This window comes from Photinus pyralis, unplaced genomic scaffold (assembly GCF_008802855.1).
Source record: "Photinus pyralis isolate 1611_PpyrPB1 unplaced genomic scaffold, Ppyr1.3 Ppyr1.4_LG6, whole genome shotgun sequence".
NCBI lineage: Eukaryota > Metazoa > Arthropoda > Insecta > Coleoptera > Lampyridae > Photinus > Photinus pyralis.
The window spans coordinates 12342892-12356741 of NW_022170663.1; the positions used below are offsets into that span (position 1 = coordinate 12342892).

Below are 13850 nucleotides of genomic sequence, written 5' to 3' on the forward strand. Positions count from 1 at the left end.
TTCAAACGCTACGTTTAGTTAAATGAATAGAAAATTGAGTTTATTTCCGATAATGCTGATGGAAGATTAAACTGGAATTTAATTACCTGGTGTTTACTTAGGTTTGTGTGGTCCGGAGTATGTTTACTCGACCGTTAAGATCGTGAGTACGTGCAAACCGAACTCGATTGAGTCGCTGAGAGTTGTACAATTGGTTTTAATTGGCTCGCATTTTCGTTCAATTGCGAAAAAATGTCGAGCTTCCTACAATAATACGAATTTCGTCATTAGTGGATTATGGCGGCGGCAGGTTTAATTTTCATTGCGAAAACAACGGTTGCGAAGCCATTTCGAATAAATTCACTCGCTTTTTAAAAGTTGCCATAGGAAAAAGTTTATATTCAAACTTCCATCGCCTCACGGTAATTTAAATCAAATTAATCTTCATTTTAACACCATTCCTTTTCTTTTCGTCCTTTATGGAGACGTGATTCGAAAAGAAAAACACATCGATCTGAACTGAATATGAAAATAATTTAAATTTTTTACTTGCCAACTACACGACGATAAAATGCAAATCATATTTTGAATAATGGAACTAAAGTTATAGACTAGAAACCAATTTCGAAAGAAAATTCAAAGGGCTGTAACTTTTGAACTAGTACCTCAATCTTCGAACTGTTTAAAATTATGGATTCTACAGGACACATTCTATAAGAAATTTTTTTTCCCCGGTCGATCTGAGGGAATTTTTTTTTCGGGGCTCAAAAAAAGGTAGTGTATAACCTTCCTTTTTTACCAAAAGTCGACTGCACCAAAATTTCTCGGGAAAACACTGTTTCTTATTATTTTTGGGGCGTAGAATCCAAAACAATTCGTACTTTTTCGATTAGACTTCTCATAAACCGAGAGTGGTGTTAACGTAAGTGTCATATATTATGGCACAATGAAATAAATAATTTTAAGTATACATGCACCTTTCGCCAAAACATTACGTTTTATAATAATACCATTGGTTTATAAATACAAAGATAATACCATTGTCTTCAAATCATTTTTCTCTTCCTGTATCTGATTACACAATAAGGAAGGAGTTTAATGCAAAAAAGACGCGATTTAACGCTGAAGAAGATGGCAGTATTGCAACCGAAACTGTATGTTTTGCTGGCGAATTTTTACGGCACAAACCGGCACCAACGTAGCACTAACCAATCCACCTAGTCTTGAAATTTGTGCCGCCAATGTCCTGCTAACTACACGGACCCCAAATTCGTCACTACCACTACAGATACAATTTTGTTATGTACACGCTTTGAAGTTGTTGTTCATTGGCAAATTGTTTCATTTTTTCAGTATTTCAGTTAAACCAATACGTAGAATGGTCAATTCGCTGATAATTGATAATAGAATAAGTAAAGTTGACATTCCTAGCGTATTGTAAAAATCTGCCTTAAGTCAAGAATACGTAGATCCAGCATAACCAGAAACCGATAAATAGAGACCGTTTAGTGAAAAATTTGTCATTGGGTCGTTATTGTTTATGGATTATCAAGTAACATTTGTTGTCGAATTATTTTTATGCCATAATTCCTACACTAACATGCACAATATGTGTTTATCGGGAACACACACCGCAATATATCTAAAACAATGTATCAAGGTGGATTTACGATGAAATAAATGGTCGGGTAGAAGGTAATATATTACAAGAAAGGGAATCGTAGGTAGCAGAACTAACCGGGTATACCTAATATTCACAACAGCCGGTAGTTCACGGTGACTTTATGACTTTTCCATCGAGATCATTTTGAATCAGCGGGGGTTCGATAACAACATGTGGGTTACCACTCCACCCTGACCGCACCTTCACACCAACTTCTTTAATATAAGGTCGTAACTTGTCATGAAACTCATATACCGGTCCTTTTGCTTCTTATACTGTCTAGCGTGGATTCGCAACGGCGCAATTAATACGCGAAACATATTTCATTGGGAAAGAGAATAAAAACAGAATCACAATCTTAATGAGTTCAGAAAATGTACGATCGTCTTTAGCAATCACAGTATGATGTTTCTAAATCAGTGATAATTGTTGCATTTTTACTTGCGTTTTTGAATTTCTTTATAAAAAGGTAGATTCTGAAATTATGAGTTACGTAAATAACGACTTGTAACACATTCTGAGGCGTCCAGGCACAGGTTTGGACAGTTTTCCATCTAAATGAAAATTGACTGTTCTTGGCTTAGATGGACGGGCGGACATGCAGAGAGATAAAGTGATACAATAAATAGAACAAACTAAATATGTGTTATTTGGAATTTCAGAACCTAGGAAACCTCCAAAATCTGAGAATTTTTGAGATACAAAGAGTGGAGACACATGTTTATAATTTAACAACTTAAAATATGTTTAATTAAAAAAATTGTGGGCCAAGATTTTTATAATGTTTTAAAAAAGTTAGCAAGAGCCTCGAAGAACTTTCTAAAGGATTTTAGAGCGTTTAAGCATTCGTTTAAGAGTTTTTTAAAGTACATACCTACATCAGAATCGCTTAAAGCACCCCCGAGCATGCGAAAAACGCCGAGCTTTAAAAATTGCGTATGAAACTATCAACTGGCACTGAAATAAAAAATCTTAGATTGCTTTCTGTAAATGCAAAAGGTGTCTTTGGTTCGTATCATTCGTTGAAGACTTTGACAAACGCACGCGTTTAGGGTATGTTGCCATATCTGTTTCACTTTTTGATCACAGCATTGTTTGAACTTTTGAATCAATGCGCCAAAGGATAGAAGATTTAAATCCCTTGACGGATCCTTCATTGGGCAAAAAATGACCCCCCCCCTTTTTTTTTTACGGAAATTCACGTTTTGAAGTTCCAGGAATCCGAATCAAACAAAATCTCAATGATATCGATTGGTATATCGGTCTGTGGGCCGATTAAAATCAAATTTGGTTCAAATATTCTTAGACATAACAGGAAGAGCTGAAAACTTTTGGGCAGAATCGCGCATGCACAAGTGTGTCAGACTCTAATCTCCGGCTAAACGGTTGAACCGATTGGAACCAAATTTGGTACACATATTCTTAGATATAAAAAGGAGAATCTCACATGCGCAGGTGTATTGGTGGTATCTGTGCTCGCTCCACCAAATTTTTTTAATATACAATACTAACTATAATCTAGAACGGTGTCATTATGACAGATTTAGCATGGTCATTTGGATGTCATTACACAGAGATAATTTTTTAAGAGCTTAAGAGTAGTACGTAAAACTATAGCTACTTGCTCTCGATACGTGTGAGGAAAACGTGGTTATTTTTACGCGATTGCGTTGTATTACACAAGGTTAAATGAATATTAAAACAGCAAATAGTAATTAAATTTTCTTCACAAAATTTCTACAAGAATATCGCATCGTGGTCAATTAAAAATTTATGAAATTTTGATATGCCCATGTCACCAACGTTAAACCCATAATTTTGAAGAATAGGTTCGCACACTCCCTCAATTTCCATCTTCTTGTAAACAATAGCATTTTTCTCCTCATCGGTACCATCTTCGATGACAGTGTCGTTGACCCATGCCGTAACAGCTTCAGATGCCCCAATTATTGCATGCTTCTCTTCGTCGGTAAACATGTGAGGCTTGTACGTGCACAGCGCCTTCATTTTAATGCAGTACTCTTTCAGTTTTATTAGGCAAGATATTACGTCCCTCTTTCTTTCGTCGCTCTGTTTATTTTCCAACGCGTCTTTCAGCATGTCGCTGGATTTTTGCTCGGCGACTTTCTCGTACTCCATTGACAGGTTAGTATAAACACCGCCATCTGTGGAGGCACCGACCTCTAAGATACCATTAACGTCAATATGGAACGTCACTTCCACCTGGTAACCTGGGGGTTTCGGTGGTAACTCTATAATGCAAGTGCCAATTTTTGTATTGTACTGCACTAGTGACCTTTCACCTTCGTATACGTTAATTTCCATTTCCGTTTGCTCGTCGCTAACGGTGATATACGATCTGGTTTTGGTTACGGGGATTGGAGTGTTACGATGTATTATGAAACTCATCCTGTTACCAACGACGTCGATGCCAAGAGAAAGGGGAGTAATCTCCTTGATATTGTGAACGGACTGGATCTCACCACCCGCTGCTAGAATAGCGGCACCGTAAGCGACGGCTTCGTCTGGGTTTATGCCGTGGCACAACTTGTCTTGGTCACCAAAGTAAGCGGATAGCATGCTCCTTAATTTTGGGATCCTAGTAGATCCACCTACTAAAAGAATTTTTTCTACATCTGCTTTGAAAAGGCTGGCTTGGCGGAGACAGTTCTCGACCGTTTGGATACAAAGTTTGAAGAGGTGGTCGTTAATCGCCTCAAACTCGGAGCGAGTTATTTCAAGATCAACCTCTGTTCCATTCATTAAAATGTTGTGCAGGTCAAGCTGTGTGGATTCTTCAAACGATAATTCAGTTTTAATATTTTCGCAACGAGCATTGATTCGTCGAACTGATGTCGAAATTTGTGATACGTCCACTTGATTTAGTTCGTTTAATTTTTTCATAATGTACTCTGCCAAATTGTTGTCGAAATCTCGCCCCCCTAGAAAGGTGTTGCCAGATGTAGCCTTAACAGTTATGTCCTTGCCGTTTATGCTGACAATTGACACATCGAAGGTCCCACCTCCAAGATCAAAGACGAGCACATTTTTGCAGTCGTTTACGTGGTGCTTGTGGACGTACGCTAAAACTGCGGCAGTCGGTTCGTTCATGATTATACACGTTTCGAGTCCCGCCAATTTGCCGGCTTCCCTCGTTGCAATCCTCTGGTGGTAGTTGAAATATGCGGGGACTGTGACGACGGCTCGCGTTATTTTTTCTCCTATTCTATTCTCCACAACGCTCTTCATATGTGCCAGCAATTTGGCGCTGATTTGGTGTGGTGAGTAGCTCACAATGGAATCGCCCTGGATAACTTGTATGAGAGGTTTACTGTCTGGTCCGGCATTGATGTTGAAGGTCCACGCCTTGAGGTTTTGCTGGATGTATGGGTCGTCAAAGAGCCTTCCAATTAACCGTTTTGAATCTGAAACACAAATCAGCTGATTCTTCGTGTAGTTTTGCTAACGCTGTTTACCATAGACTACATTTTCTGGGTTGCGATATACTTTGTCCTTTGCCTGCTTCCCTACAACCTCGCCATTGTCTGTGAATGCGACATACGATGGTGTCGTTCGATCTCCATGTTGATTTTCTATAATATCAACATCGTATTTGTTGTTAGCCAAATAACCGACACAGCAGCGAGTAGTACCAAGATCAATGCCAATTGCTGGAGAGACACTCATCTGCAATCATCGTAATTACGTTTTGCATCGTTAATACAATGCATCACCTTTCCTATGCATAATGTCCAACTGAAAGATTTTGACGTAAATGAAATTGCTTCAGAAATCAACTGCTCTGTAGAACAGGAAACAATGTTCAAACGTCAGGCAGTTAAAATTTTCCGTAAAAATTTGTAATTTCGAGTAAATATCTCCAAAATTCAAATGTCGGCGGACTCTCCAGCTTTGGGCATCGATTTGGGAACGACGTCGTGTTGCGTCGGATATCTGGCACCGAACAGTCACGATGTTGACATCATCGAAAATCAACAAGGAGATCGGACCACACCTTCTTACGTGGCATTCACCGAAGCAGATGAGGTCATAGGAAAACTGGCCAAGGATCGTGTATATCGCAATTACAAAAACGTCGTTTACGGTAACGCCAGCACTACCAATTCGTTATCTACTAAACACTACTTTTAGATTCAAAAAGGTTCATTGGAAGAAAATTTGATGACGAATACCTGCAACAGAACATCAAAAAGTGGTCCTTCAGCGTTGTATCCGATAAGGATAACACGCCTTTAATTCAGATATTTAAGGAGGACGAGATTGTGACATACAAACCTCAAGAGATCAGCGGAAAACTGTTAAGCTACATGAAGCGCATTGCAGAAAAACGACTGAACCGATCCATAAGCGATGTCGTAATAACAGTACCAGCTTACTTTAACTATCATCAAAGAATTGCGACGGCGGAAGCTGGAAAATTAGCCGGTCTAAACGTGCTCAAAATCATCAACGAACCCACAGCGGCAGCTTTGGCATACATCTATAAAAACAACGTGACCGAATGCAAAAATCTTCTGGTATTCGACTTGGGCGGAGGTACCTTTGACGTATCAATTGTAAAAGTCTGCAATCGCGATATCACGGTCAAGGCGATTTCGGGCAACACTTTTCTTGGGGGTAGAGATTTCGACAACAATTTAGCCAACCTCATCATTAAGCGTATCAAGGAGAAATACGACAGGGATGTTAGGGAGATACCGTCGTCGCTTCGTAGAGTGAACGCGCGAAGCGAAAAGGTTAAAACTGAACTTTCGTTCGAAATCAAAACGCACCTGGACCTACATAACATTCTTCTCGACGGTGAGGATATCAACTTTGAAATTACTAGGAAAGAGTTCGAAGCGGCCAACGATCGGTTATTTTCAATGTGCATCCAGACCGTTCATAATTGCCTGAACGACGCCAAGCTGTGCAAAAATGACATTGAAAAAGTTCTGCTTATCGGTGGGTCTACAAGGATTCCAAAAATTCGCCAAATGTTATCCGAGTACTTTGGGGGAGATGATAAGCTGACCCAGGGTGTAAATCCGGACGAAGCTGTCGCGTATGGGGCCGCAGTGCAGGCATACATGATTAAAAAAGGCGAAGACGCCGGCGGACCGGTTCATTCAATTATGGAGGTAACACCTCTTTCGCTTGGCACGGATACCATTGGAGATCGAATGAGCGTTATTATAGCTCGTAATACACCGATTCCAGTTACCAAGACAAAGAACTATATGACGATTAGTGACAAACAGAAGGAAATGGACGTGAATGTCTATGAGGGCGAAAGATCATTGGTTAAGTATAACACCAAAATTGGAACGTGCGCAATTGCACTGCCACCAAAGCCACCCGGATACGCAGTTGAAGTATCCTTCCATATTGATGAGAATGGTATTCTGAGAGTCGGCGCCCTAACCGACGCTGGCGTGTACTCCAATCTGGTAATGAAGTACGAGAAATACACCGACCAACAGGCAGACGACGCGTTACGCGTGGCGCTCGAAAATAAGGAAAGGGATGACAAGGAAAGCGAAGTCGTTTCGTTGTGGGTTAAATTAAAGGAGTATTGCATCAAAACCAAGTCGTTGTGCACGTATAAGTCGGAGCTGCTTAGTGCCGAAGATAAGACCGTCATGGCGAACATCACCAACATAATTTCCGAATGGGTTTCAAACAATAAGGTTGCTGTTGGCAGCGAAGACGAGAAGAACGCAATTATAGAGAAAAAGACAGAGATTGAAAAAATATGCGAACCAATTTTAGCCAAATACGGATTTCCCATTGCCGAGATGTGCATATCTGATTTCTATAGATTGATAACTCAATAAATTTTATCGATGATTAATAAATAATTATTTCCAGTAGCCAATTTTATCAAATGTAAAATAATCTCAGGTACCAAATATATTTCGGTTGTACATAGTTTATCTATTTTCGTCCTCTTACAGTTTTTATTCGCTGGGGTAGTCCACATTTGGCTACACGGAACTAACACAACATATTAGATCGGACCTTTGGGGTTCGCATCAGAACCAAAAACTATTGAACATTGTACTTTTTGCTGATTTGGAAATGCACTGAAACCTACGAACCTAATAAAAGAAAATCTGTGGATCGAAAGAATTTGAAACGGGGGAAAAACAACAATATTAAAAAGGGAAGAATTTGAAAGCTTCTAGAATGTCAAGAAACAGACACATCAAATCGGAAGAATCAAACTTAGAACAATTCAAAGCATATGATAACCCAGAGAAACAAAAAAAAAAGAATTCACCAACACAAAATAACCAAGGAACTTTGGGATTTTAAGAAGAACCACAGGCGGCCAAGGGTTGGCGTTCCATTATCCTGATAGAATCTGAATAATCAGAAAAGTGACAAAACTGAAGAATCCGAAGCGTTTAACGTATTTGAAGCACCTTAAAAACCGAATGTCAGGAGTTTGGCACAAGACTCAAAGATATGAAAGATCCTAAGAATTTATGAAACAGATACAAATGTTCTCAGAAATCTGATATATTTAAACAATTTAAGGAAACCGAATAATCGCAAGGGTTCGAATCATCGGAGGAACCTTAAGACTCTGATAGATCTGAAGAATTGAAGAATCAGAATGATTGGAAAAAAGGGAAAAATTCGAGAATTTAAGGGATTTGATCTAGGATTTGATGGACCTGGGGGATCTCAAGCATTGAATATCCATAAAGTGTGGAAGAATCGGAAAAATACCAGTATAGAAGGTTCACAAGAAAACAGAACTGACAGGCTTAAAAATGTTATGTGTAAGAATAGATAAAAGTTAATGTAAAGACAACTTTATTGCGATTTGAAACATTTACTCTAAATGGACATGCAAGGGTTGATCTTGGTAAAGCTTATATAATTCAGGTATGGAAAGGTCAGAAGCATTGTAACCCACTTGTTCTAAAATAGGCTTACAAATCGATTGGACTTCTTCCAATTTGTTTAAGATGGCACTTTCTTCCATCTCGCTACCCTCACGTACTTTATTTTTGCGCACCCACCGAGCAGTTTCCTCAATTGTTGCTTCTAACCACTCTTTGTCCACGTCCTTAAAATCCTCCCATTTATAAGTCAAAAGAGTCTTGACATGAATGCAATACTCCCTCAGTCTAATCCACGATAAAATTACCTGATTCTCTCTTTCATCTTTCGCCTCATTGTTTATGGCGTCTTGGAGCATGTCGTCGGATTTTAGTGATACACACTTTTCGTAATCTATTGATAATTTGGAATACAGTCCAGTTTCGGTGTTACATCCGACATCGAAAATTCCATTTGCGTCAATACTAAAGGTTACATCCACTGGGTAACCCGGGGGCCGTAAGGGCAAGGTGATGACACACGTTCCTATCTTAGTGTTGTATTTCACTAATGATCTCTCACCTTCATAGACGTTGAGAGCCATCTCCTTCTGTTGATCACTGACTGTAACATACGTTTTAGTTACAGACACAGGAATGGGGGTGTTACGTGCAATTACCACACTCATCAAATTTCCCATGACGTCTATGCCAAGGGAAAGCGGGGTGACCTCGTTAATCCTTTGCCCAGACGTCTTTTTATCCCTTTTGAAAGTTGCAGCCTCTATCGCCGCACCGTAGGCTACCGCCTCGTCTGGATTTATACCTTGTGCGAGTTTATCACTATCGTTAAAGTATTCCGCCAACATATCGCGCAAGTAAGGTATTCGAGTGGAGCCTCCAATTAGAAGAACTCTTTCAACGTCCTCCCTGTTCACCTCCCCCTGCGCCAGGCAGTTCTCAACGGTCGTGAGGCATAGCCGGAAAAGATGCGCGTTAATAGTTTCGAACTCCTCCCTGGTGATCACCAGGTCAACCTCCCTTCCATCATTTAAAATGTTCGGCAAATCCAAAGTAACGCTCCTCTCAAACGATAGCGCGAGCTTAATCTTTTCAGCTCGACAATTTACTCTCCACATCGCGGTTTCGGTCTTCGTTACATCCACCCCGTACATATCCTTTAGTTTTTCAACGATGAACTGGGCCAAATTGTTGTCAAAGTCGCGCCCGCCCAAAAACGTATTGCCCGATGTCGCCTTCACCGTTATATCCTTGCCCTTGATGCTAATCACAGACACGTCGAAAGTTCCCCCACCCAAATCGAAAACCAAAATGTTCCCACAGTCCGTGATCTGATTTTTGTGAACGTATGCTAAGGCGGCCGCCGTTGGTTCACTCATGATTTTCAAAACGTGCAGCTTTGCCAGTTTTGCGGCCTTTCTGGTTGCAATCCGCTGATTGTAGTTGAAATAGGCCGGAACCGTTATAATCGCGTTGTTAATCTTCCGCCCTTTCTTCTGCTCGGCGATCTTTTTCATATAACCCAAAAGCTTCGCACTTATCTTATGAGGCTTGTAAGTCACCGCCATGTTGTTTTTGGTGACCTGTATCAAGGGCGTATTTTCCTCGCTTTCTATCAAACGAAAGCACCACGACGACAAGTTATGCTGCAAGTACTCGTCTTTGAACATCCTTCCAATTAATCTCTTGCTGTCTGCAAACGGGGCGGATTAGGTGGTGTTCGTCAATCGAACGCTTACCATATACGACATTTGCGGGGCTTCGCGCAACCCTGTCCTTTGCGTTTTTCCCAATTATTTCTTTTTCATCTGTAAACGCGACGTAGGACGGTGTAGTTCGCTCTCCGTACTGATTCTCAATTATATCCACGGTGTTCTTTTCGGGATCAAACACTCCAACGCAGCAATGAGTCGTACCTAAATCCACACCGATTGCAAATTCTTCGGCCATTCTGGAGATAATGTTACTAAAAATTTTTGACACTTTCAATGTGTTTACTTTTCACGCCTTACTTGATGTATATCGATATCAATGTATCAAGTTCAAAAAGTAATCGTAAACGATGTAGAAAAAGCGCCTTTCCACATTAACAGTCTCTGTTAGATAAAATTAGTTACTCCAACCAAATTCGTTTTCATCAATTTAACCAAAAAAATCCTTCCACAAATAAGAAAGTTAGCACTGCGGATGTACAACCTATTCTTAGCGTGTAGAATTTATAAGCACAAACATATGATACAACTGAATACCGAACGGTCTTCGAGATCTTCACGGATCCATCAATTTTACAACACACATTAAAGGGTTCAATCTGTCCCACTAGATCAGCACCTAAAATGGTATAAAATCCGAAAATAATAATCGATCACGGTTCTCTTGAATCTTTTGCCAAAGTATGGGATAATTGACTTTTCAGACAAAAACATATCCACCTACTAATTTCTAATGAATTCTACAATTACATTGACAGCCTTACATAAATTATTAACACACCCCGTCATTAACTTTGTTTATTTTTAATTTTAGGAAGTAGAACACGTTCTAGAATGAAGAATACTTGCCCAATTTGTAAATTCCAATATATTTCAGCAGTTTTCCATTGGTTAATTTTATATACAAAAAATTACCGCTTGCAATTCTTATTTGGCTACCCGTTAATTTAGTCCATTTATGGTTGAAACTTTACAGGGAAATTACCACAGGTAAATCGTGTGGTATTTCGGGACCGGTGTTGTTCCTTTTATAGAATTCTATTACTTTGGAGTTTAGGATACGATTTGGTACTTATGTAAGTTTAGGCATGCGCACTTGCAGAATTACCTACCTTAAATCTGAATGATTTAATGAAATTTAGGTATCTTGATCGGGGGTAATTTTCGCAAAGGATCAGTCAAAAGCTGCAACGCCAGATTTCGGATTTTGTTTCTCAATTATCTCTTACTTTGCGAATTCAACAAATCAAATCATTTCGAAAATTTGCATTTTGCATATACCGTTAGAAACGTTCTCGCAAGTCGGAATAAACTATGCAAGTACTCCGCAATTAAATATTAACAACGTGAATTAGTCTAGCCGTACACGTAAGGTAAGCCGATGCATAATTTCGTATTCAAAAGAAGTACGGATGGAGAAATAGCGATCATTATTTAACGTTTAAGGCGACCAATAACTTATCAAGGGTAACAAGATAATGTATCCGCCATACTCTCTTAAGTATAATATAATTTGCACCAGAAGCAAATTGTTATTAAAAACCGACTTCGATATATAATTAAACTCGCGTAAATACAGAAATTTGTAAAAATCGCACGATAATAATGAGTACGTTCCGTACCGATCTGATATAAAGGCCGTCGTTGCAGTAAATATTACCGAAAATGCCCCAAGGGTCGATTTTAGATATGATCTCTACGAACGCAGCAGTCCAATTCTACTTCCTTCGTACTAAACCGGACTATAAATGCACTCGGTTATTATTATAAAGCTCCGATTAATGCGGATCTTTTATCGTAAACTACCGGTGGGTGGTTTCTATTGATATTAATAAAAGTAAGGGGTTCGCTGGCCACATGTTTCTATTACTTTCGATTATTGTCGGACTTGAAGTGCTTATGGAAACTATTCCCTCAACTGGCATGGCACTATACTTACAGTTATCGACATAAGTAGCTGAAAGGACATCTAATAGCCGAAGTTTTTTTATTGTTCCAATTTATGTGATGGAATTTGTTATATCGCTGCGTTAAGTTACTGATGTGAGAGGGGGGACTATAATTTTGTTTTTTCACAATATGCTACTGTCGAAAAGTTTGTGAGACATAGAATATTGAAATAAAAAATAAAAAATTGAAAGAATGTCCAATAAAAACTATGCTTAAAATTTTGGAACATTGTAGAGGGGGAGACTTAGAAAGTGCCCAACGGGTAACATTTCTTTTATAAATACAGGAGTATCCGGTAAATTCTCTCCGGAAAACTCGTGCAGAAGACTCGCCCCAGAAATATTCGCCCCCGGAAGATTCACGTCTGGAAAATTCGCTCTCGGAAATTTCCACCACGCGGGTGTAACGCTTCAGAGGTGAAATTACCTGCAGTTGTGTTTCCTTGGGGGCGAATATTGCTGAAGCGAATTTTTTGGGACGTCTTATTAATGCACTTAATAGTACTGACCGACTGCCCGATTTAAAGGCCTTTATGGGGAGATTCTGTCTGTCTCTCAGCTTTAAATTCTTATTTTAGGGAGCAAACTTAGCCCCTTACAGAATATAGGTATGTGGCAATAATAGTCGATATCGGGGGTTGTAGGTAATTTATGTTACACAACAAAAATGTTTGTTTCTTTATACATTATGCATTAATCAATGACCACCTAGAAGTAAAATTCCTCCCGCGTTAAAATCTCTGGCCTCTTGCACCTCCCCCTAAAACTCCTATGAAGAACATTCGTCGATTTCACTTATCGAAATTCAATTCCTTTATGATAATATCTTTTCCCACAAGTTGGTTGAATGAATCTGCCACTAAAATTTTTTATATGCTTTTTCTGAGCTCAACACGAACCCTTTTTTTTCTTCCTGTTAGTTTCCGTGTGTTTCTACCTTTTTTAAGTAATCAATCATGGAAGTAGTCCAATCTATTCATTATATTAGCCGTCGTCGTGAACTGTGTGCCCTCTAACAAACATGAAAATGCTGTTTTGAGACCGGCCCTTCATACTTTTCGAGCAGCATACACTTCCAAAATGTTTTAAGTTTTTTAAGGTTTGTCAACACAACCTTCCAAAAACGCCAAATTTATGGTCGCATATTTTATTTAAGGACGTATAAGGCAATCCGACTCTTCATTGAAAATATTTCGCTAATTAATTGCTGAATTTTTCACAATGAGACTTTGTCTGCCACGGTAACGAACAAATTTTCCCTTTGATCTTCACAAAAAGAAATGAAGGAGAAACTTTGATGTTAATATTTTATGCGTAGCTCAAAAAATCCCCTATACCATAATTTAACATTACAGCTGAAATTCCATCCCTGAAATAAAAATTTCTTTCTAATTTGACGCTCGCGTTGTTCTCTTACATTCAATCAATCCCACTTTTGCAGAGCCGCTAAAGTATTAACGTAAAAGCTCTTAACTTACGATTATTTCTTTGGCAGTTTTCCAATGCTCAAATGTTGTATCTTTAAGTTTTAGTACCAAACGTAAAAGTTTCCGTGAATTTGCTGGATGTCAACACATTAATATCACTAAAAGGTTTACTTTATTCATTCCCTTAACGTATCCGTTTTTCCATCTGAAAATCGGGTACTACCTACTCATTTTTAATTATGCAAACGTACCAAAGAGTAAATTAG

The 13850-nt window shown here is 39.0% G+C and overlaps 3 protein-coding genes across 3 annotated transcripts; 1 reads left to right on the forward strand and 2 right to left on the reverse strand.

Annotated features, from left to right (window-relative positions):
- Positions 1-3379: 3379 nt before the first annotated feature.
- LOC116173648 (heat shock 70 kDa protein-like) lies at positions 3380-5466 on the reverse strand. Its single transcript, XM_031491274.1, has 3 exons — positions 5377-5466; positions 5119-5329; positions 3380-5067 (listed from the first exon to the last, which is right to left on the reverse strand). Exons 2-3 carry the CDS (start codon positions 5327-5329, stop codon positions 3380-3382), a joined length of 1899 nt encoding a protein of 632 aa, XP_031347134.1. The 5' UTR covers positions 5377-5466.
- A 40-nt stretch (positions 5467-5506) lies between these two features.
- Positions 5507-7578, forward strand: LOC116174891 (heat shock 70 kDa protein-like). Its single transcript, XM_031492917.1, has 2 exons — positions 5507-5747; positions 5795-7578. Exons 1-2 carry the CDS (start codon positions 5534-5536, stop codon positions 7477-7479), a joined length of 1899 nt encoding a protein of 632 aa, XP_031348777.1. The 5' UTR covers positions 5507-5533; the 3' UTR covers positions 7480-7578.
- Positions 7579-8450: 872 nt separating this feature from the next.
- On the reverse strand, positions 8451-10497 carry LOC116174089 (heat shock 70 kDa protein-like). Its single transcript, XM_031491884.1, has 3 exons — positions 10236-10497; positions 8805-10189; positions 8451-8723 (listed from the first exon to the last, which is right to left on the reverse strand). The coding sequence occupies exons 1-3, from the start codon at positions 10444-10446 to the stop codon at positions 8487-8489; spliced, it is 1833 nt and encodes a 610-aa protein (XP_031347744.1). The 5' UTR covers positions 10447-10497; the 3' UTR covers positions 8451-8486.
- Between the last annotated feature and the right edge of the window lie 3353 nt (positions 10498-13850).

What these genes read in the sequence shown, in the direction of transcription:
- LOC116173648 (XM_031491274.1), bottom strand. Translation starts at nt 5,329, where the DNA reads ATGAGTGTCTCTCCAGCAATTGGCATTGATCTTGGTACTACTCGCTGC. An exon ending in CCCAGAAAATGTAGTCTATG is followed by an intron (nt 5,068 to 5,118) that starts GTAAACAGCGTT and finishes TTTGTGTTTCAG; the next exon opens with ATTCAAAACGGTTAATTGGA.
- LOC116174891 (XM_031492917.1), top strand. Translation starts at nt 5,534, where the DNA reads ATGTCGGCGGACTCTCCAGCTTTGGGCATCGATTTGGGAACGACGTCG. An exon ending in TTACAAAAACGTCGTTTACG is followed by an intron (nt 5,748 to 5,794) that starts GTAACGCCAGCA and finishes CACTACTTTTAG; the next exon opens with ATTCAAAAAGGTTCATTGGA.
- LOC116174089 (XM_031491884.1), bottom strand. Translation starts at nt 10,446, where the DNA reads ATGGCCGAAGAATTTGCAATCGGTGTGGATTTAGGTACGACTCATTGC. An exon ending in CCCCGCAAATGTCGTATATG is followed by an intron (nt 10,190 to 10,235) that starts GTAAGCGTTCGA and finishes CCCCGTTTGCAG; the next exon opens with ACAGCAAGAGATTAATTGGA. An exon ending in AAGATGAAAGAGAGAATCAG is followed by an intron (nt 8,724 to 8,804) that starts GTAATTTTATCG and finishes GAGGATTTTAAG; the next exon opens with GACGTGGACAAAGAGTGGTT.